At 42.7% G+C, this 22003-nt stretch overlaps 1 protein-coding gene across 3 annotated transcripts in view; it reads right to left on the bottom strand.

Moving 5' to 3' along the window:
• Positions 1 to 7053: 7053 nt before the first annotated feature.
• OFD1 (OFD1 centriole and centriolar satellite protein) overlaps positions 7054 to 22003 on the bottom strand; it is a 486789-nt gene continuing 471839 nt past the window's right edge. For all 3 annotated transcript variants that reach the window (XM_069204717.1, XM_069204715.1, XM_069204716.1), the window contains exon 23: positions 7054 to 7420. In XM_069204717.1, coding sequence (XP_069060818.1) covers positions 7375 to 7420 — 46 coding nt within the window. In that variant the 3' untranslated portion in view covers positions 7054 to 7374. The remainder of the gene's footprint in view (positions 7421 to 22003) is intronic.

Raw genomic sequence — 22003 nt, 5'->3', positions numbered from 1 at the left:
CCGTTGCAAGTTGCGATTGTGAAGTGTAGCGCACATAAAAAGGTGACTGATGATGTTGGTCGTGGGAATGCATTTGCTGATGAGGTCGCAAAAGAAACGGCAAGGAATGTGATGAGCCGAATGTATGTCGCGGGCCCTGCAAGATGGATTGGTGATGTTGGAATGTGTGAAGACACGATAGAAAGCGTGAAATCGATTCAAGCTGAAGCCAGAGAGAGAGAATTGAGTGTGTGGAGAGAAAGTACGGGTAAATTGGATGCGAATGGTTGTTGGGTCGAGTTGTCAGAACATCAAAGATGGTTGCTACCCGATGCGTATGTGCTTGCAGTAGTTACAATGGCTCATGGAATGGCTCACATCAGTGTGAAAGGGATTTGTAAGTTGTTGGCCCCAGTATGGCAAAATGCAGGAATTCCCAAGTGCGCAGAAAATGTGGTTAAAAATTGCATGGTATGCCTGAAACACAACCCTGGTAGAGGAACCCCAACTCCAGCTGGTCATTTTGCACCTCCTACGTATCCGTTTGAGGTTTTGCAGCTAGATTTCATCCACATGGAGAGGTGCAACAACTTAAAATACGTACTCGTTGTTGTTTGTGCCTTTTCAAGATGGGTGGAAGCCTATCCCCTAAAAGACAATACTGCGCTATCCACAGCCAAAGCCCTTGTGAAAGAGTTCTTCCCTAGATTCGGAATGCCGAGAATGATCTGGAGTGACAATGGAAGTGAATTTGTGGGTCAAGTGATGAAGAAAGTATGCGAAGGGCTAGGCATAAACCAAAAGTTTCACGCTGCAAATCACCCCCAATCAGCTGGATTAGTGGAGTGCTATAATGGCACTCTAAAGCTAAAATTGGCCAAGATACAAGCGAGCTCTGATCTCAAATGGCCTGACGCTCTACCCTTAGCACTCCTATCAACCAGAATGACTGTGCATTCACGAGTAAAACTTAGTCCTTATGAAATAGTCTTCGGCCGCCCAGCCAATATATGGGGAGTGCCTAGGCCCAAGAAGTTTAGCGAGATAGAGCATCCTGTTTTGCTTGACTATCTGTATGAATTGACGGCTAAATTGCGTGCCTTACATCAACAGGTCCACGACACCCTGCCTCCGGTCTCTGAATCTCCAGGTCATCCCATTGAGCCTGGATCCTGGGTTTGAATAAAGAACTTTCAGCGAACCAAAAACGAGCAGCCCAGGTTGACCGGACCGCACCTCGTTCTTCTCTCCACAAGATCAGCTGTTCGAGTAGAAGGGAAGAAACACTGGATCCATGGGACCCATTGCAAAAGGGTACCCCTACCTCTGCCATATGACCGGTGGGTCCAGGAAGGTGTCGCCGACTCAGAGACTGAAACCGTGCCATGTTTTCTGCCTTTCAGCGATGCACGAATAAAAGGAACACTCACTGAGAAAGAAAGTGATGACATTTTACAATCAGCAGTATCACCGTCAGTTCGATTGGACACTACAGAACCTGAACTCCTTTTTCAGGACCACACGATACCTGGGACTAACCGTTATAATCTACGACCAAGAATAAAGGACAAATAAAACAGTTTACTTTTCTTCCCTTTAGCAAAGTTCTCCAATATGGAAAATTATTTTTGAATGACTTTTTGCTTTTTTTTGTGTTTTTTGAACCTCCATCCGGGTTCAGCTGTAGGATCGTGGCTGAAAAGACTTAGGGGGTAGCCTATGGACACAAGGTCTACAGGTCTGGTTTGTTCTAGGGCGGCCTGGAACATTCAGAACACTCCTAAGTGAAGTAAACCAACCGCCACGAACAGCAACGGTTAGAGGATGGAATCTTTAAAAAATGGAGAACATGTTGAAAGACTGAGTTTCAAGAAGAGAATATGTGAAACGATAACCAGGAAACTGTTTTTGCTGCTGTGCATTTTTATGTTATTTAGTATACTTATGTTTTTTATAGGATATATTTTATTCTGTTTTAACGTGATATTGGCACCCACTACCTCGTCTATACCTCCTCCTTCCACTGTTTCCCCTCATTCTTTTCAACTCCTCCCTAAACATGAATCTGCTAGGAGACTAGAGTTCATTAATAACTCCTTCATCCAGCTTTTGCACCAACACCAACTAGTGATAAATACAACTAACTGTTGGGTGTGTGGCCTTATGCCTCACACAGCAGATAAAGGTATCCCTTATCTGATCCTGCCTTTCAGCCACAATGGTTCCGTGTGGGCATTCAGAACGATATTCATCTATGCACACTACCCCCTACGTTTTGCGCAAGACAACCCTAAGAAAGATGCTTTAGTTAAAGGTATCATAGACATGATGAAGGACAATATCTTCTACGAGACTATCCCCAGAGATGAGACAATGGCATATATAGGATGGAACATGACCGGATATGAAGCCACAATGAGTGAGAAACAGCAAGCTAAGATATCTTCCCTGATTTGGGTTGTACCCCATCAGGGTCACCTGTGTCTGCAAGGTACTGGCAAGAATCCCAGAGCTCAGCTAGGGGAAAGCGTCTGCACTGAGACATATGTCTTCGCATCTCAGACCTCCCCTCCGCTCTTGGCAGCTAAGGGTACCTATTTCATCTGACATGATAGAGCCTTTACATGGTTGCCCCCTGACTTTTCGGGCACATGCTTCGTTTCGTTCCTGTTGCCCCCTACCTACACATCAGCGGCAGATTACCACAAGACAAGGATAGTTAGAGGTGTCTTCAGTGAAGAAGACACTGCAGGACAAGAATTTGGGGACTTCGTAAAGGGTTTTCTGCCGTTCTGGGGACAAATAAGTAACAGCAGGAGCATAAGGCAATTGATAAGAGTGGTTGAATCCACCGTGGCTGAAACCGCTGGTGCCCTTGGTAACTTGACTGCTGAGCTCCAGTCGGATCGTCTTATGACCCTTCAGAACAGGGTCGCATTAGATGTCATACTTGCAGACCGGGGTGGAGTATGTACATTGATCCAATCGAGTTGCTGTGTTTTTGTCCCAGATAACGCTCCAACAGTATACCAGGCCATCTCCAAACTGCATAGAATTTCCGAATCTATTCATTTAGATAAAGGAGATTGGTCATTAATGGGATGGTTCTGGGAACTGATATCAGCATGGGGATGGAAGATTCTGATGGTCATTGGGATGATCTTGGCCATTCTTTTCCTGTTCTGTCTATGCGTGCAGTGTGCTCCTGCGATATGTGGTTTCTGTGTTACATCATGCATAAGGAAACCTGCACCAAGAGACGAGCTAAATACTAGGATGATGTTACAGCAACATCTCAACGACTTTAGAAACATAGACCTGGACTCAGATTAGCATGAGAATAGGTTTATTGCCTATGTAAGGGCAAAAGGAGGGTTTGTGGTTCTGGACCCATGTAATTTACTTTGCCACAGCAGTACGATTTTAGTATCAAAAGACCGATAATGACTAGTACACTAAGCATGAGCATTTTCGCTCAATTCCAGCAGCGTTTTCACCTCGAAATCGCCATTTTCTTCCTGCACTCGTGGCTCCCATTTTTAAAAGTTGCCCTCACATAGGCTTATAATACAGTCAGATTTGATTCCAAGGACACGTACACCTTGATTGACTTTTTTCTGACCTGGGCAAGCTGGAACCATTGCCTCAGGCCAAACCTGTTTGGTCAGTCCCTCTCCCAGTGGCCGAATCAGATAGCATCAAGGCACACCATGCCATAAAACCCTTATTATCGCTCACACACCCTGCCTAATCTTGCTCACACCTGCACCTGCTCTTTTCTTCTTACTTTACGAGGGGGAGGTGCCCGTTTTTATTGGGGGTCCACACTTATCTGATGTAAAATACTAGGCCTTGCCGGGTAATTTATTATGGGTTGGATGACATGAAATATGAGGTTTCATCATGACACTGTTTTTTCCTTTGTAGTGAAAACATGTGAATGACCAACCAAAATGTCAAGAATGTTTGCCTGAAGCTTAAAAAACTGTATATAAGGAAACCTGACTTTGCATTGAAACACAGTCTCCTGAGAACATACAAACCGTGCTGTTGTACTTCTAGGACGCTTGTTACTTGGTTGCAGCCAATAAATTCGATCTTTGACTTCACCTAGAAGACTCTGAGTTTCTGTGGTCTGAATCAGGAAAGTACCCGAGGTCTTTGGGTGTACCCTGGCACCGCTGGGTTACCGGATCAGTACCGGTTCTGAAAAACCCAGTACCTCAGCTGGGATGCAGCCCGAGTGATTACCAGTGGCTGAGATTAATTCAAGTATTTCAGCCCTCTTTTTTTGTACACTTTAGGGCATAAAGGAGGACTGGACATCACCTGAGAACCCAGTTGATTGCAGCCAAGCATGGTGGCGAATGAAACACTGGTACCAAAGCATCGTACGATGGAATCAGTGGTGTTCAATTCACAAAGAATTGTGAACTTGACCGCATCACAACCATCTTGGATAGCGTGGGCGAGGAGAGGTTGGAGATCTTTAGGGACATCAGAAAGGACTTGAGTCACCAAATGCCAAACAGTGTGGCAATAGCAACCCAGGAGGAAGCTGACCTTTACTAATCAGACAGCCAGGCAGGTGGAAGAAAAAACTAGCTTCCCAAATGTTTCCAACCATTTAGTCTCCTTTTCAGGCACAGTAGTAGAGAAAATGTCGGGGTTTGAGCTCAGGGCTTGAGCCATTAATCATTCAGGGGAAGGGTGTAGAGAGAGGAACTCAGGGTCACCCAGGGCAAGGTTATGATGCCTGGCAATTTGTTTTGTTGAATGGAAGGCTGGAGCGAGGTTTGGCCAAGGTACCCATTAGTGCCTTATTTAAATAGTGAAAAGTGCTCAAAAGATGTCTGTCTGGACAACTTCTATCAATATGTTAGTTTCGACTTCAAATGTGGGGAGTTGAATGTCAACGACTTTGGCTGCCAAACACATTACCATGCCATAGGAAGTGGTCAACTTGGCCATCATAGCCATGCCCCTAACTCAAGACAGCTGTTTAGACTGAAAGGAGCATAAGAATATAAGCTTGGCTGCAATGTGTCTTTCCTCCTTAGCAGACATAAGGTGTGAATTCATTTTTTTGGAGTCAATTACCTGCCCATCACTCAATTAATTGCAGATTCTAGCAGAGCACTACCTTGCTCTTGTTGTTAATTAACAATACTTTTAGTACTTGCAAGATCTTCTAATACCCTTAATACCCAGGTTGCACACTCATCTAGTAAGTAAATAAAGCGTGCTACTAGGCATAATCAAGATGGCGAGATGAGCGGACATGCTTCATCTCTGTTTCTGACCAGCAATGCTCATGTTCCTTGTGAATTCTAGCACCCAACCTCGGGACTGGTTTACTAACACATCAGCAGTATCACTTGTGGTGTAACAGCGTTGTGTATTGATAGCTGGAGCTGTTCCAAACTGTATGTTGCAGATGTTAGTAACAGAAGAACTAACCTTGAACATGACAGTGTCAATCCGAAATTCCATTCCGGTAATAAGTTTCCCCACAAACTCCTAGGAATAAATAAGGAAATTAATGAAAAGAGTCAGGAATGGGAGACCGAGTAGTAGTGCTAATTTTAGGAAGCCAAAATAATAGTTGCAGAGTGTTTGTGAGACACATGAAGAAAGGAAGAGAACACCTTCAAGATGGATGAAAACTGTGCGAGAACTTAATTCATGGAATAGGACCAAAGCCTCCCATATAGCCCAAACTAGTAAAACATAAGAAAAAGAGATGCCTAACATTAGGACTTACAAATAGAATCTTTATGGAGAAAAGAACTCATCGCTAGGCAGATGAAAATAACAAAAACTGTGGTTCTGTGCACAAAGATGTCAAAGGTTACCTTTGAAGTTTGAAATGCAGAGTTCATACTAATGACTGGATGCTTGAACACGGTGTGGACATGCTGTCTCGAAAAGACAGCATATTTAGGTTAAATGAACAGAGGAGCGGCTCAAAATGCAACAAATTCAAAAGGTCTGTGAGCAAACAGGGTGGGAGGAGGACTTTGTAAGAGGTAGTATTGTGCCCCAGATCCACACCTTTGCGGAGCTGCACACGCCTGCTTCAAAATCTATTCACAAATTTGAAAAGAAAGCATGCATGCCCTTATTAATATGTATTATTAATGATGAGGTAAGTAACATGAAAGTGCTACTCTAAGGCGCCATATGATATATAAAAAACTAGGACAGTCTGTTTTCCTTCCCTGGACGACTTTTTTCTTTTTCTTTTTAACTTTGAATCAGGTACAAGTAAGCTTAAATTGATGAAACAGGGCCACACATAGTGGTAGATTTACAAGCTCCTAGCACCGCCTTGTGCCACATTAGCGTCATTGTTTTTACACTAATGGGAGTTAGGAAGGTGTTTTTGCTGCATCGGATTTACAAGGAGGCACAATGTATGCATTGCGCCACTTTGCATCCCCTTTCGCCACATTATGTCTGTGCCGGGTATAATGTATGCAAGGGGGCGTTCTGTCGCTATGAGGCCCGTACAAATGTCGCAGTGAAATCTACAAGACTTCACTGCGCCATTTTTGGCATCATTTTCAATGCCTGTTCAGAGCAGGCGTTACAATGACACAGCCATATTAACCTATGGGCCTCCTTGAACTTTGCTCCATTAGCGTCAAAAATTTTAATGCAAAGTGGCACAATAGTGTCAAAAATGTTGACGCTATTGGCCTAACATGCTCCATGGTGCGCCGTATTATAAATACGGCACACCCATGGTGTCGATAGGTGGGGCAGGGGCGATGCAAGAAAACTGACACTGCACCAGTTTCTTGTAAACCTGCCTCTCAGTTTTTTACCTGGGCCCCATAAAAACGTCTGACAAGCCGGAATTAGATGCAAATTGAGATAACAACATACGCATAGGTTGTTTGTGAAGATGTCTAGCAAAGTATCTGGCTCACAGATATATCTCGTAAGAATTGCTGCAAACTCACAAAAATCCGACATATTAATGTTTTTGTCAATTTTCAAATGGCCAAATTCTGTAAAGGAGCAAGTGCTATGCATGCACCAATTTAAACGAAAGAAACATTCACAACACCCTGTAAAATATGATTTTATTTTTGTACAAAATGTAGAGCTTTGTTAACTCAAACGAATTTCACAAAAACAAATATGACTAAAACGGGGAAAATGGTTGCATTTAATAGAAACTAAAATACCTACAAAATAAAATTTCACATAGCTGTACTATTTGGTTGTTTACATGAGTCACCTTGCTAGGGGAACACAACATAATTATACCTATCAAAAAGCGATTGTTAAATAAATACAACACTTCTTTTGGAAAAACAGTAGACACAAATGCACTCAAACGCACTTTATTTTCATGACAACGTGATGCCCTTGTCCAGCCGGAGCTCACCAGAAATCTTCATCTGTGTCGGCACGAGAAATGGCAGCAACGCTAAAAGTTGGGAAAACAGAAGCACGACGTTATGAATCAAACAGCACAAACCATCTGCCAGAATGTTGAATTCATATTGTGTGAGCTCTAAATGGAAAAGGTCATTGTACCAACCGAAGGAAACCGCCCATCCTGACCTTAACTATAGTGATGACGTAATGCCTAATCGAACAGAGGTTCTGCAGCTTATCTTTATAACACAGCGTTACAGCTGAAAATAGGGCAAACCAGCAGCAACGTTTTATACCACCAGATTCTGTTCCTGAATAAATCATGACTTTAAATTAGAAGAGCAAAAAGAACATTTGTTTCAGGCTATTTCGCACATCCAGGCGCCAAGCGATTACTTTGGTTTTGAAAGTGAGAATTACCAATCAAATTTTTAACAGTTATCAAAATCAACTCAAGACAATTATTTGGAACAAAATTACAAAATGAGCGTAAAATAATGCTGATCCAAATGCACTGACCAGACCAATTTTTCACAGACTTCTCAACTTTTTTAGGTTTTAAGTCTTTTGTTTGCCAAGACCTTTTGATTTTACTACAATTATGTGTATAACATAATTAGCTTTAGGGGCTTTGCCCATTAGTCTGTGGTTCTGTCATTCACATTGTTGTTCCTCCACTAAAGCATTCATCAAGGGGCAATGTGTCAACCCAGGTCAGCCACCGGTTGACTTCCCTACGAGTTACAGCTTACTGCCCTTTCACAAGGAGCACATCAACACTCAAAGTTGTTCACTTCAGTGCCATGGAGTACTATGGCAATGTGTGCAGTTTTGAGACCAAAACAACAATTTTGGCATTGGCCAATACTTTTGTTTCGATTGAAAAGGGCCTGGCAGCTTTCTAAACAATAACATTTTGCAAAACCCATTAAAAATAATACAAGTAATAAAACAATATAGGACTGTAATTGCTTTCCTGCATGCATCGGTAAGTGTCATAGCGGGGCATGAGTAGGCAGCTCTTTACTTCCTTGCCTCCAAATCAGCTCCTAGTCAGAGCCGCCTGAGCCAGAACCTGGCCTATCGGTAATAATGTGCTATGCTGTGGCCCTCCAAAGGGTTGCAAATTACGGTCATCAAATACATTGTATTAATATTAGTGAGGGACCCAACATCTCCGTTTGGGCAACTCTCCCACTACAGAGAGCAGAGTCAATCCAAAAGGGTAGTTCACTGGCACTGGGCACTGCAATTTGACTGCAAGCAGCACATTTCTTACAACAGTATGTGACAACTTTTGACAGTCAAAAGAGCTGTCATAGATTACCTCCAGACGTCAACACATCTTTCAGTAGCTATTTCCTAACTTTAATGTTCCTGGTACAGGACATCTGTGACAAATGTCCTCCCTCTATCCAACCACCCACCCACTGTACTTGCGCTGCAAAGTAATGTTTCTAAAAATCAGAGGACGGCTATACCATGTAATTTAAGTAACACAACTTTATTCCATTGATCACCCCAGGTTAGTTCGAGCACTAAACTGTTACATTCTCGAAACAGGTTACTAGGCACCACAACGGGAACAATGGCATTAAAATATAAAAATTGAGGCAATATAAACATCGTAGGTAGGACCAACCTGCTCACTTCAGAGATAGGAAAACTTCCAAAAATTCTCCGACTCTAAATACAATCAGCATCCTACCCAGGTTAGCCTCTATTGTGTCTCGGTCACTGTGAAACACTTGTATCGCCAGATGATGGAAGGACCTTGGGCACCATTTCAGCAGCAAATCTGTGTCAGCCGCCCCACTGGTAGAAAGAATCCTGTTCCTTTAGGGGGCATAAACATGCTTTGTTTTTGTTGCCTAGGGGGCTTAGGTAAATTCCAGACTTCACTAAAAGCTCTCGGAGATCTTCAGTAGGGTTGCAGAGTTATTACAATAAATCATCTGCATTGAGAGATAAAATGTGCGTATGCCTCTGCAGGGTTATTCCCCTCTGAAGTTCTTCCCTTCTAAGCATTGTTACGGGTGCCCTACTGCCAACGCAAACAGCACACAGGACAAGAGAGAGCCCTGCCACGTTGCACAGCAAAGGCTTCATAAACAACTCCTCCAGTCCACACTAGCGGTAGGGCTATTATAAGTAACTCAACATTTCTATAGGTTCACTCTCCATGGTTATTTCATATATATGCCCCATTACTGAAATACAGCTGTCTGCGGCCTTTTCTGGCATAGTCCTAAAATATTATTAAATGCCCCTAGGCACAACATGCGTCTACTCTGATTTCCCAACTCAGTATCTGGTACCCTCTCATCCCAATGTTTTTTTTTGCTTACTTTCATTAACTGTCTTATATGATAATTTACTATATGTTTCCTGCATACACATTCAAATTGTTGCACAGCACCCCTAAAGTCCTCCTGGGCCACATTGTTAAAAAAAAATAGTACATAAGAAAATAGCATTTATTATAATTGCTATCTCATGCATTTAGCAGTTTGCTTATAATACCCTTTTTCAAGCAATGTTGAAATCCTAATGCAAATATAGTAAAATCCTGAAGCACTCCAAAGTTTTGATCTCACTGCAGTTCTTCATACAGACACAAGGGAAAATTATTTAAGATATTACGCCATAAGTCTTGCTATTTATAAGCTACTCAAGGTTTGGTCTTGTGTGTTACAACTCTTCCAGCTCTTCTTCCCCCACAGTAATGGGATGATTTCCATAGCAGCACCAGAAGGGACTGAAATACTTTACATCTGCACGGAGATATTCAGAATTTGAGATTGTAAATGTGAGTAGAAATGGTGCAATGCTGGCGTAGGGTGCTGCAAGACTAGAACAATTGAAAAGTTACTTACCTTTGGGAACTTTCTCTCTGGTGGATAACGTATCTGACTTCAGATTCCTCACCTTTGCCAGACTAGATCCAGTTGGTTTTTAGCATAGTCTCTGCAAGCCAGTAGGTAGTGTTGTGTGGCTCTACATTGACCACACTCTGCTCTTGTAGTGATGACTAGAGCCATATTTGACACAACCAAAGCATGGTGAAATGTTTCTTTCTGGACACTGTACATGCCCTCAGATGCAGAGCCTAAAAATATTGATGGCAGTGCGTAGATATCTATTTTAGACCCTTTAAATCGAAAAAAGTCAATTTCACAGAATCTGCAGGTAGCGGGTTGCTGCAGGGTAATTCAAAATATAAAAAAATGGAGAAAGAAAACCCCACAAAATCCTTTTTGGCAATGTATAGCCAGCCCTTTACTGTCATGACAGGGAGATCGACCCTCCTAACACAGGCAGGCAGCAGGTTTCAAGTATACAGAATCACACAATGGTATATTACAAAACAGTAAATAGTAATTGACTGGCTAGACAGATTGAAACAGAAAAATATTTGAACACCCAAAAGTCTAAGCTACTCTTCTACACATTTATTTGTGGTTTAAACAATGCTCAGCAAACTAATCATTCTTCACTCTAGAATACATACAAATTTGTGGTAAATACAACTTTAATGCCATGTGTGCCTTATCACTATAACCCTAAGACCTCCTTGCAGTCTGAACTGATTAGATTTCCTGCACCCATTGTCCTATCAGGTTACAATCTATTTGGAAACACGAAGTATGTCCCAGTAAGCCTGTGTGCTAGGAGTTGTAACTACCTACATGGTTACTAAACACAAGCTAGTGTTTAATTGCAACCCTTTGAAGTTACTTATTTCAGTATGTTCTCGAGTGAACTCTTCACTTTATTCCGTCAGTATTGGTTTTGGGTCTGCAATGTTCTTTTACTAAATACAACTGCATAGCACTTTCTGCCAATGTTGTTTGTTGTATTATATTTTCACATTCATATTCTACATTTCCTGTAACAAGGTCAGTGAGGAAAATGTTGTTAGTAGAGTCTCCATTTGAAAGAGCATTACCAAAGGTAAGTAACTGGATGTTCAAAGGGATATTTCTACCCACAGATTCCTTACATTTAGACCAGATACCAAAGCAATACTTTGCCTGTTGCCAGGTTCGTAGAAGAACACAGACTAAGCAGTCCTGCAGGACTGAACAGCCTAAATGTCCTTCCCCTCAGACCAGGTTGCCAAGCGATAATGCTTTGTGAACATGTGCACTGAAGCCCACATTGTATCCTGACAAATTTCCAGGACAGGCACTCCACGTGCCAATGCAGTGGTAGCAGCCTTGGTCCTTGTGGCAAATGCCCTTAATGCTTCTGGAGGTTGTTTCTTGGCCAACATAAGGCAGACCTTAATGCAGATAACTATCCACTTAGGCAAAGTCCTTTTCTGCCCTGTCTGACCTTTATTTGCCCCAGAGAATGTCACAAAGAGCTGACCATCCACCCGATGCTCTTTGGTATGATCGAAGTAAAAGCTCAGTGATTTTTTAGGTCCAAACAATGGCGTCTCTCCTCCCTTTTTGAGGGGAGAGGCAGAACAAAGAAAATCAGAAGAGTGACAGTCAGACTGATAAAGCTTGAAGCTCACTCACACATCAAGTTAAAGTTATCACGAATAGAATGACCATCTTCAGTGTAAGAAGATGTATGGACAGCTATGCAGTAATTCAAAAGGGGTGCACATAAAAAGACTAAGCACAAATGTAAGGTCCCACTGTGGCATCACAAAGGGTTTAGGAGGAAACATGTTGATTAGACATTTAAGAATTCACATCACAACAGGGGATTGACAAGGATGGCTGGGCAGGTAAACGCAAAAATGCAGAAAGGGCAGACAGATGACATTTAATCATGCCCACTGCAACTCATTGGTTGGGCCAACATGGAAAACCTCAACCCGCCCGGACACGGAAGGGAAGGACAGATCGATAGCTATTTCACGATTCCGTTGGCGGTGGTGCATGGCCGTTCTTAGTTGGTGGAACGATTTGTCTGGTTAATTCCGTTAACGGATGAGAATCCTTCATGCTAACTAGTTACGCGACCCCCAGCAACATTTTGTGGTAGATTGCGAGGTTGTATGAAATATTCATTGAACCTTTAAGGGATGTACTACACATCCAATGATGACTTGAAAAGAAATCGTTTGTAAAGTATCAGATGCACATTGTCTAGTGCACAACCATCGCAGATATATGGATTATGGTTTTAGGGGATGATATAACCACAGTGTTTACTAATGCAGGAAAACAATGTTGCACATTATATTTTTGATTTTTGAACATATATGTTTGTATTTGTGTGTTATGTGTTGTATTTAAGAGACTTGTCTGTATTGATTTCTCTTCCTATCTCTACAATGAATGAATAAATGCTGAAATTGAATTTCACTACGAAGGGAGTATTAATAACCCCATTTTTTGAAGGTATAAAATTTGTAGATTCTTTCCCACCTATTGACCACGTTCAATTATCGCTGTTTCCTTACCCAGGTCTAGTAGGGTTAAAAGGGTAAACCTCTTTTTTCAGTAAAAGATAGAACAAACAGCAGGACATCTGACAGTTTGGGCTGCAAAAAGGTCTGTATTAACAGTGCCACACCACGTGACAAACTTGTCCCAGCTTCTACCATACACAGACTTTGTAAGAAGCCTGCCACAAGGATGATATCCACTACTTCAGGAGAAAGACTGAATGCAATCAACTGCCCTCACCCAATCTCCACAAATGGAGGTGCAGATTGCACAGGCCAAGGGTTTAAGACCCTGTCTTGTGTGTTGAGCCTATAAAGCGTCAGCCTGATTAAAGGACACATGCTCATGCCTAGATGTTCTAGGCACCACATTCCCTGGGCCCAATCCAGTCACTAGGCAGACCTGGGCTCCATCGGTCCGGATTTTTGTCAGAATTAGGGGAAAAAGAGGTGGCACCAGGAAGGCATGTAAGAGTTCTGTGCTACACTCTAGGCAGAAAGAATTTCACGGAGCCTTCTTGGGAGCTCTAGTGCTCATAAGTGTGGACACCTTGCGGTCTCAGTGGTGGTGAAGATTGCTGGAAGACGCCCTCAGGATCTCGAGATGAAACTACCATTTAGGTAAGGGGAAGAGTGGTAGCCCTGACCTCCGAAGGATTACTGCAACCACCTCTATCACCTTTGTGAACACCTCAGGGGCACTGGTGAGGCTGAAAGGGAGCATGGCAGGCTGAAAGGGAGCATGGCAAACTCACAGCGCTCATGGCCCACCCTGAGCCCCAGACAGTGACTATCGGCATGCAGAACTGGAACATGAAAATAGGCGTCCTGCAGGTCAAGCGCAAATAACCAGTGTCCTGAAGCCAGACAGAACCAGAGATTGTGTAAACATCTTGAACTTGTCCTTCCATAGGACGAAAGTGAAAGGTTGGAGATCTAAAATAGGATGAAGGTCTCTGGCTTTTTATGGCACTAGGAAATAACCAGAATAACACCCAGTTCTGTTAAAAGAGCCTGAACTTCCTGCTGCAAAATGGACTAATGCTCCTCCAAAAGCAGGTTCGATGTTAGTGGAAGACGGCATGGGACAAAAAGGAATGGCAGTGCGTATCCCCGTTGGATAAACGTGCAGGACCCACCTGTCGAATGTTATGGCATGACACCTGTGAAACAAAAAGAGTGACTCTGCCTCCCACAAAGTGGTTGTATCTCGCTATGTCAAACCAAAGCAGTTGGAAGCTGTTTCCAAAAGGGCTGGTAACAGGGAGTTGGGACTTGATACTGTCTGGAAGCAAAACCACTAGCGATGCCTTGAATGGGGTAGAAATTGTTGTGGAAACTGCCTTGCGGGAATATCAAGAGAACATGCTGTGGCCTTACTTTCTTTAAAGTGCTCAAGGGAGGATGTGCCCTTCTCACCAAAGAGGTGAGACCCATCAAAAGCATATCCATGAGCGACACCTGGATGTCACCCAAAAGGCCTGTGGGTCTCACCATGTAGAGTACAACAATAGTTCTGCATTCTCTGCTTAAACATTTGGTCATGTCCAGAGCTGAGTAAATGATACATTTAGCCATTCTCAATGGTCTGCGCCAATTTGGTGCAGAATTCCTTTAGGGCTACTGGTAATAATATCTCTGCAAGCAAACTCTATAATGCATGGGGGTACATACCCAGCAAGTGGATGGTGTTAATTGACTGGGGTTTATAGGAAAAGAAATCAGATTAACCATGCTAAAAAGGTGTCTTGGTACTAACTGTGTAGGCAGTACCATAAATCTGCCTTGCCAAGGCCACTTAAATCTACCTAACGGCAAAAGGAATTCTTGGGAGCCTAGAATTAGGGCAAGTGTAAGTGAACTGACTTCCTCCTTGGAAAAAAAACAGTTTACAATAAAATTCCATATAAAAGATCTCATGCATGGAAAAAACTGCACTAATTCTAAATCAACGACAGTGACCGAAAGTAAGCTCAAAACTATTATTTAATGCAAGAATAGTAATTAAAATATCACAATATTATGATGTATAGAGTAAATAAATTGTTTGAAGAACAGGACCAGTGTTACAATACTGAACTGAAGTTTGAGGATTAAGCCAAACGCAGATTCACTACACTCTGTTCGGTAATAAATTAAATTAATAAAGGACTTCGAGTACAAAATGTATATGTCTAAGGCAAGGTAGATCAACAGCAAGAGTCTCTCGTTATATTGTAGGGGAGAGTGTAATCAGATGTTTGCCTAGATTTACTTTAGCTCGATCATTTGCGTGAAGTCAAGTGTTACTCCATAATGCAAACAGGGGCAAAGCGAAGCACTGATCGGCTTTTGTGTCCAAAACGCAATTTTTTCTACTGAAACAGAATGTGGCACAGGGTTAATGACATCCTCATCAGTGAGCAATGCTTTTTTGATATGACTTCAGAATTTCTTTCAGTTTGCGCAACGCAACACTGATTTTCATGCAGAACTGTGCTACAAGTTTTAAAAAAAATATTCTGGGCCCTAGTTTTTAATCTGAAACACTCAAGGAATCCGTTCCTGATCTTTAAAGAATGGCTGTCTAATAGAAACCATAAGAGAGGATTCTGTAAGCGATGGCTGTAACAGTAATACGATATAGACAAGAACTCACAAATATTTTGTGTACCACTGTTTGATTTTTCCTTTAGATGTTATACATCAGCACAAAATCTAGTAAAAATGCTTGCACACCAATACAAAGTCTCCAATTTATGTTGTACATGTAGTCCAAGAAATGCCCATTATCAAAACTGTCAGCAAGTAAAAAGTCCAGCTTATTTGTTGGTATTCCTTCTACCAACGTATGTTTTATTAACGGGTAATTTACACTTCGACCTACTCAAAGCTAAACAGGATATCCCTATAACTTTCAAAACTAAATGTAAAATTTAATACTACGATCTAACAAATCCAGTGACCGCATTGTAATCATAATTATATATTATGCAGACAAGACCTATACCGTTTACACCGGATTTAGAAAAAAAAAAAAAAAGTATTAGATCATATGAATAAAAATATATTTTCTCTGGAAAATTCAGTAGTTGTGTGGCTATGTAGAGCACAATCAAGTTCAAAGGTTCCATCATCCTTTTGCTCTTCATCTATGATTTCCCCTTTCTCTTCATCAGGAACAGTGTTCCTCATCCCCACATATTTGGTGGTACCAGCTGAGGTGCTGGAGGCAGTGTTGGTGAGTGTGGTGATGCTGGCACCTGTAGCACAAGACATTGGTAAAGGCAGGACTGGTGGTAGCTCTGCTAAAGGCCCCTAACCGGGGTAAAAATGTTGTGGCTGAGAACCATTCTTTAGAAAGCTTCCATCTTGTGCTGTAGAGTGGTCATTAAGGAAACCTGTAGCTGCATCACAGGGCTTCACCATAAGGATGTCTGGGTATGTATAAAGGTCCACAGCTTATTCGCAGCCAACAGATGATAGCCCTTAGGAATCATACCCCTCATAACCTGACAGATGAAACTGTAGATCCTTACCTTCCTCCTAATAATCCCCTTTCTCATGCTCCAGAATGTAGCGCACATTCGCTGTGTGGTGCTGTAGTCTGTATCGGAGGCCGGGACATGGTCGCTAATTCCAGACTCTAAGTCACAGTTCAGAATCTGCACGAGCAGTTGAGCTAAAACCTTCAATGGTCAATGTGAACAGGCTGGTGGTGGCTCCACAGCAGGTAAAAAGTCAAAATCCATCATCAACAGGACTGCCAACATCATCATTGCTGGTATTGTGTCTACAGATATACTAATAGTGGATGTGGCTGTCACTGACGAGAATTTTGCCGCTCGCTGGAGTTGTCGTCACTGGGATCATTGTTGGAGCTGCCGTTCATGAGGTTCAAGGGGCTGTAGTCGAGAGGACCTTGAGTGCTGACAGGATGCACTTTGTTGTCGATGGGAGTCTTGTTGATAACGTCTGCTTCATTTTCTTCAATGGCAGTACCTTTGTTGACAACAGTTCAGGTGAGCTTAGTGAGAAGGTGACGGTCAAACTGTTTTTACATGCCTTTTCTGTGCAAGTTGGTCCTCTGCCTTTTTCAACACCTTATTTGACAAAGACTTGGTTTTGCCCTTTGAGGGGTGTCGGATGCAAGCAATTCAATTGCAAACTCTAGCTGAGAAAGCCCTATAATCTGTCTCTTTTGAGCCACTTTTGTGAAAATGCCCGGTAGAGCAAATTTCACACAATCATCCCAAGATGAAGGGCATCTCTTTTAGTGGGGGAATATTTCTTCTTTTCAAGAAGTTAGGAGTCCAGCCTTCCTTCTCTACTCTTAAGTGTGTTTTGGGAAATGTTTTGCAGAGGTCACAGCAAGATGGTCTGTTAGATGGATAAAGGCAATAAACACAACAATTGCGCATATCATATGTATAAATCTTCCTTTATCTTCTGCAATCTGAACAGGACTTGAAGAGAGACCTTTTCTATTTCTCTACCTTAGTGGTAGTTTGAGGTGTCACCCTCTGCCAGAAGATCAAAGGATCAAAATGTCAGAAACAACTAGCGTTTTTTTTTTTGGTTGAATTTAGAGCGGGCAGATATCCAGGAAAGACCAAGCAGAGTTCAAATTTCAGTCAAGGTAAGGTTTGAGGAAGGTAAGAGCAGAGCTCTGTTCAGGAACTCTCTCACATGACATGCAGCAGAAATGTAAGCTATGGCAGTCTCAATGGAACTAGACAGCTCAGCACTTACACCACAACGTCTGATCTTTGGGCTGTTTCAAATGATCTGGATGTGTTACTAAACAAACACTATTGCAATTTTACCACAGGTTATTTCTATTTAAAATTACTGTGGGTTCTCAGTCTGGCAGTGAGAATGATTCAGGCTCTGAATCCATAAAAGTTCCAATATTTTCGAAATGAACCTTTTAATTTGTGGTATCTAATAATACCGACTTACCTATGAAACTATAAAGGGAAGAGATATTTTACACATATACTCAATACTGGTTTTAGGTTTTGTGAATTATTTTGTAAATCAGGAGTAAAAGGTATATGGCCTTTTGTCTGGGTAAAATGTAAATATGATTATGTACTGGTGGTGGTCATTGGATTTAAGAACAGATGGCAACCCTTGGATGTAGGGCTTTTTTCCCATGGGATTTAAATGTTAGATTGTGTTTTTAATATTGTGCAGCTGCCTCTTCTAGCCCTGAGGAAGTCAAAAGGTGGATTACCCTTTATAGCCCAGGACTTCAAACTGTTAGGCATGACCACTGCAGGGGTGGGCGTGTGTCTGTGGCTGTATTTCCAATGGCACACAAATGCCTTAACAAGTACTTGTAAATGAAGATGGCCAGGAAGCACAACTTTGTTTATTAGTGTGTTTTTAGGCTATATTCATTTAGATGCAGTAACTGAAGTGCTTAAAAAATCATATGGGAACTGTTATCCTGATTGCCACGGTGGTGGCAAATAAGTGGCTAAAAAAGTACAAAATATTCTGTAAGTATCTTGCTTTTTGTATTCCTTCAGGTAACTGCATATAAAATAATGCACAAACCTAAACTGAAAAATAAATACAAGTTAAACTAATCAGTAGAAACTGCACCCGTTTACGTTATGAAAGCTGGTCGGTTAATGTGATTACTCCAGATGTCAGTGTGTGTGTGTGATCAGAGAGTCATAGAACTGAATCCTGGTTGGCTCAGTGAGGAATCAACACGTGTGTTTATAGTACTGCAAGGTCCCAGCCTGTAACAGAAAGCACTGTGAATATGTAAGTCATTATTTTAAAATGGCACTACACATAGTATAAGATAGGCCACCATAAAATTACTTTGTGGTAAAGACAAAACAAAATAGTTTCTTACCGGAAGGTGTAGTTTTGCAGCTTGAAGTATTTTCTGGATTCACGTGCTGAGCATTATTCCCATCTAGTGGTTGGGCCCAAAATTTCTCCATTTGTTTTAAGGTTCACTAGTACTTCTCTTTGTTGTTGCTGGGCGTCAAATGAGCCCCCATTTGGTGCTTCCTGTGACATTGTATGCTCTCCCCTGGAAGCTGTCGGTCTTGGTCGCCATCTCAAGATTCTTTTTTTTCTTTTTTCGCCTTTCATCTTCTTAGTGGAGGTGAGTGGGTCGCTTGTGAATCCAGAAAGTTCTTCAAGCTACAAAACTACATCTAGAAGTAAGAAACTATTTACTTTTGTAGAGTGAATCTTTTCTGGATTTACATGCTGCGCCTACATTTTGTAGTGGTTTGTTGGTGTTTGGGTTGAAGATAAACTTAGATTTGTAAACGAATAAGTTATTTACCTTTGGTAACGATTTATCTGGTAGAGACATTCTAGCTGCAGATTCTTTACCTTAGAATTTTCCCCAGACGTCAGCCTGGATCCGGAGATTTTTCTTCAAGAGGTACATTTGCACGCCATCTGCTGGAGTCAGTCGACTTTGCGTCCGTTGTTGGCATTGTGGTCGCTGTGATGACGTTGGGGTAGTATATAGGCACTGGCTCAGTGTAGTGACATCAGTTTCTTTTCACAAGTTTCCATGCCAAAGCGCAGAGCCATGAAAACACTGAGATAGTGCGCCAAAATAAGGCCATGAAAGGGTAATCCCTGTCCCTCAAAATCAGTTTGCAAGCAGGGAGAATGTGTGGGTCGGTAAGTAATATGCAACTAGATTATGTCTCTACCAGATAAATTGCTACCAAAGGTAACTTGTTCATCTGATAGAGACTTCTAGTTGCAGATTCCTTAACCTTAGAATAGATACCCAAGCAATATCATCCTCGGTGGTGGGCTGCGAACCAAGATCATAGAAAGTCCTGCAAGACCGAACGACCAAAGTAGCCATCTCTGCGGACCTGACTGTCCAGACAGTAATGCTTTGTAAACGTGTACAGAGATGCCCACGTTCCTTCCTGAAAGATATGCAGGACAGGAACTCTGAGTGCTAACGCTGTGGTAGAAGCAATTGCTTTGGTGGAGTGAGCACGCAAGCCCTCAGGGGGTTGCTTCTTAGCCACAACATAGCACATTTTGATGCAAAGAAACACCCGTCGTAAGATGATATGCTTCTGCACCTCCTTCCCTTTCTTCGCACCCACATATCCAACAAAGAGTTGATCGCTCACCTGGAAATCTTTGGTACAATTGAGGTACAACACCAATGCTCTTTTTGGATCAAGATAGTGGAGTCTCTCCTCTTCATGAGAAGAATGTGTGGGTGCGTAAAAAAATTAGGCAAAGTGATGGATTGGCCTACATAAAAGGATGTGACCACTTTGGGAAGGAAGGAGGCCCTTGTACGGAGCACCACCTTATCATGGAAAACAGACAAGAATGGGGGTTTAGAAAAAAAAAGCCTCGAGCTTGCTCACTCACCCTGCGAGCAGAGGTGATGGGAACAAGAAAGGCAGTTTTAAGAGTAAGGAGCCGCAAAGGACAGTTGTGTAACGGCTCAAAGGGAGAACACATCATTTAAGTACGAACAAAATTAAGGTCCCACTGAGGCATGATCAATGGAGTGGGAGGAAACAAATGGGTAAGACCCTTAAGGAATCTACCCACAAGAGGAGACTTAAAAAGAGAAGGTCGTCCGGCAACCATATGAAGGCTGAGATGGCCAAAAAGTAACCTTTACGAGTGCCCAGTGCAGAGCCCTGCTGGGCTAAAGATTGGATGAACAGAAAAACCTCAGAGAGAGGAGCAGAGAGGGGATCAAGAGACTTGTTTGTACACCATGCCACAAATTTATGCTGACAGGGGTATACCGTTTTGGTAGAGAGACGTCTGGCTGCCAAGATAACCTCACAGACTTCGGGTGGAAGGTCAAAAGCCGTCAACTGCCACCGCTCAATCTCCACGCATGACAACGAAGATTGGACAGATTCGGATGGAGAACCCTCCCCTGTTGCTGTGACAGAAGTTCTCCCGAAGAGGAAGTCTGACTGGAGGATCGGTGGCCATGCTCAATAGCGCTGGATATCTTACTCTCCATGCCCAATCTGGAGCCATAAGGATTACTTGGGCCTGGGCGTTCTTGAGAACTCTGGACAGAAGTGGTATTGGCGGGAAAGTGTAAAGCAGGACCTTCTTGGAAATACCAAAACGCAAAACAGCTGAAATTACATGTTCTCTACGGAGGTGAACAGATCTAACCACGGCTTTCCCCATTTGTGAAAGAGACCTTGCAACACCTCCGGATGGAGATGCCATTCGTGATCAACTATGCATTGATGGCTGAGTTTGTCTGCTCTGTCCTTCAGAGATGCCGCCAGATGTTGAAACACCACGAATATGCCCTGATTTGCCAGCCATGTCCAGAAGCGCAGAGCCTCGTGACAAAAGGTCCAGGACCCTACTCCGCCCTGTTTGTTGCAGTACTACATGGCAGTAGTTTTGTCTGTGAACACCTGCACTACTTTCCCTTTAAGAGAGGGAAGTAATGCTTTCAATGCAAGCCTGATCGCCCGGTTCTCCAGGAGGCTGATGTGGAGCCCAGACTCCTCCGGAAACCAGAGGCCTCTGATCTCTGCCTCACCCATGTGGCTGTCCCATCCCAGGAGTGATGCTTCTGTCACTACTGTCAGATCTGGATGGGGAAGGGAGAGGGATCTGCCATTGACCCAATGCTGATTCGAAAGCCACCACTGCAGACCTTTCACAGTCCCCTCTGAGATCTGGACCATGTCGGAGAGATTTTGCTGATGATGCACCCACTGGAACTTTAAGTCTCACTGCAGAGCCTGCATATGCCATCTGGCATTTGTCACTAGCAGGATGTAGGAGGCCATGAGTCATTCTTACTGAAATCCAGGATAGAGACTGAAACATTGCAATCAAAGCCTGAATATCCTGGATTCTCTTTTAGGGAGGACAGGCCCGAAATGCACTGTGTCCTAAACAGCCCTGATGAAATGGAGTATCTGAAAGGGAGTCAGGCGTGACTTCGCCATGGTTATAGTGAAGTCTAAAGGTGGGAGATGACTTTCTGGGGAGTGTCTGCCTTCAACAGCTAGTCAATGAGGTTGGGGAAAACTGAAACCACTAACCTGCGCAGATGAGCTGCAACCACTGCCATCACTTTCGTGGACACCGAATGGGCGCTGGTAAGGTCGAAAGGGAGCACAGTAAATTAAAAGTGCTCATGACCTACCACTAATCATAGGTAGTGTCTGTGGGCAGGCAGGACAGGAATATGGAATAAACGTTCTGCAAGTCCAACGCTACCAT

The sequence above is a fragment of the Pleurodeles waltl genome, chromosome 8, assembly GCF_031143425.1.
Source record: "Pleurodeles waltl isolate 20211129_DDA chromosome 8, aPleWal1.hap1.20221129, whole genome shotgun sequence".
Taxonomy (NCBI): domain Eukaryota; kingdom Metazoa; phylum Chordata; class Amphibia; order Caudata; family Salamandridae; genus Pleurodeles; species Pleurodeles waltl.
This window is presented reverse-complemented; position numbering and strand designations above follow the sequence as displayed.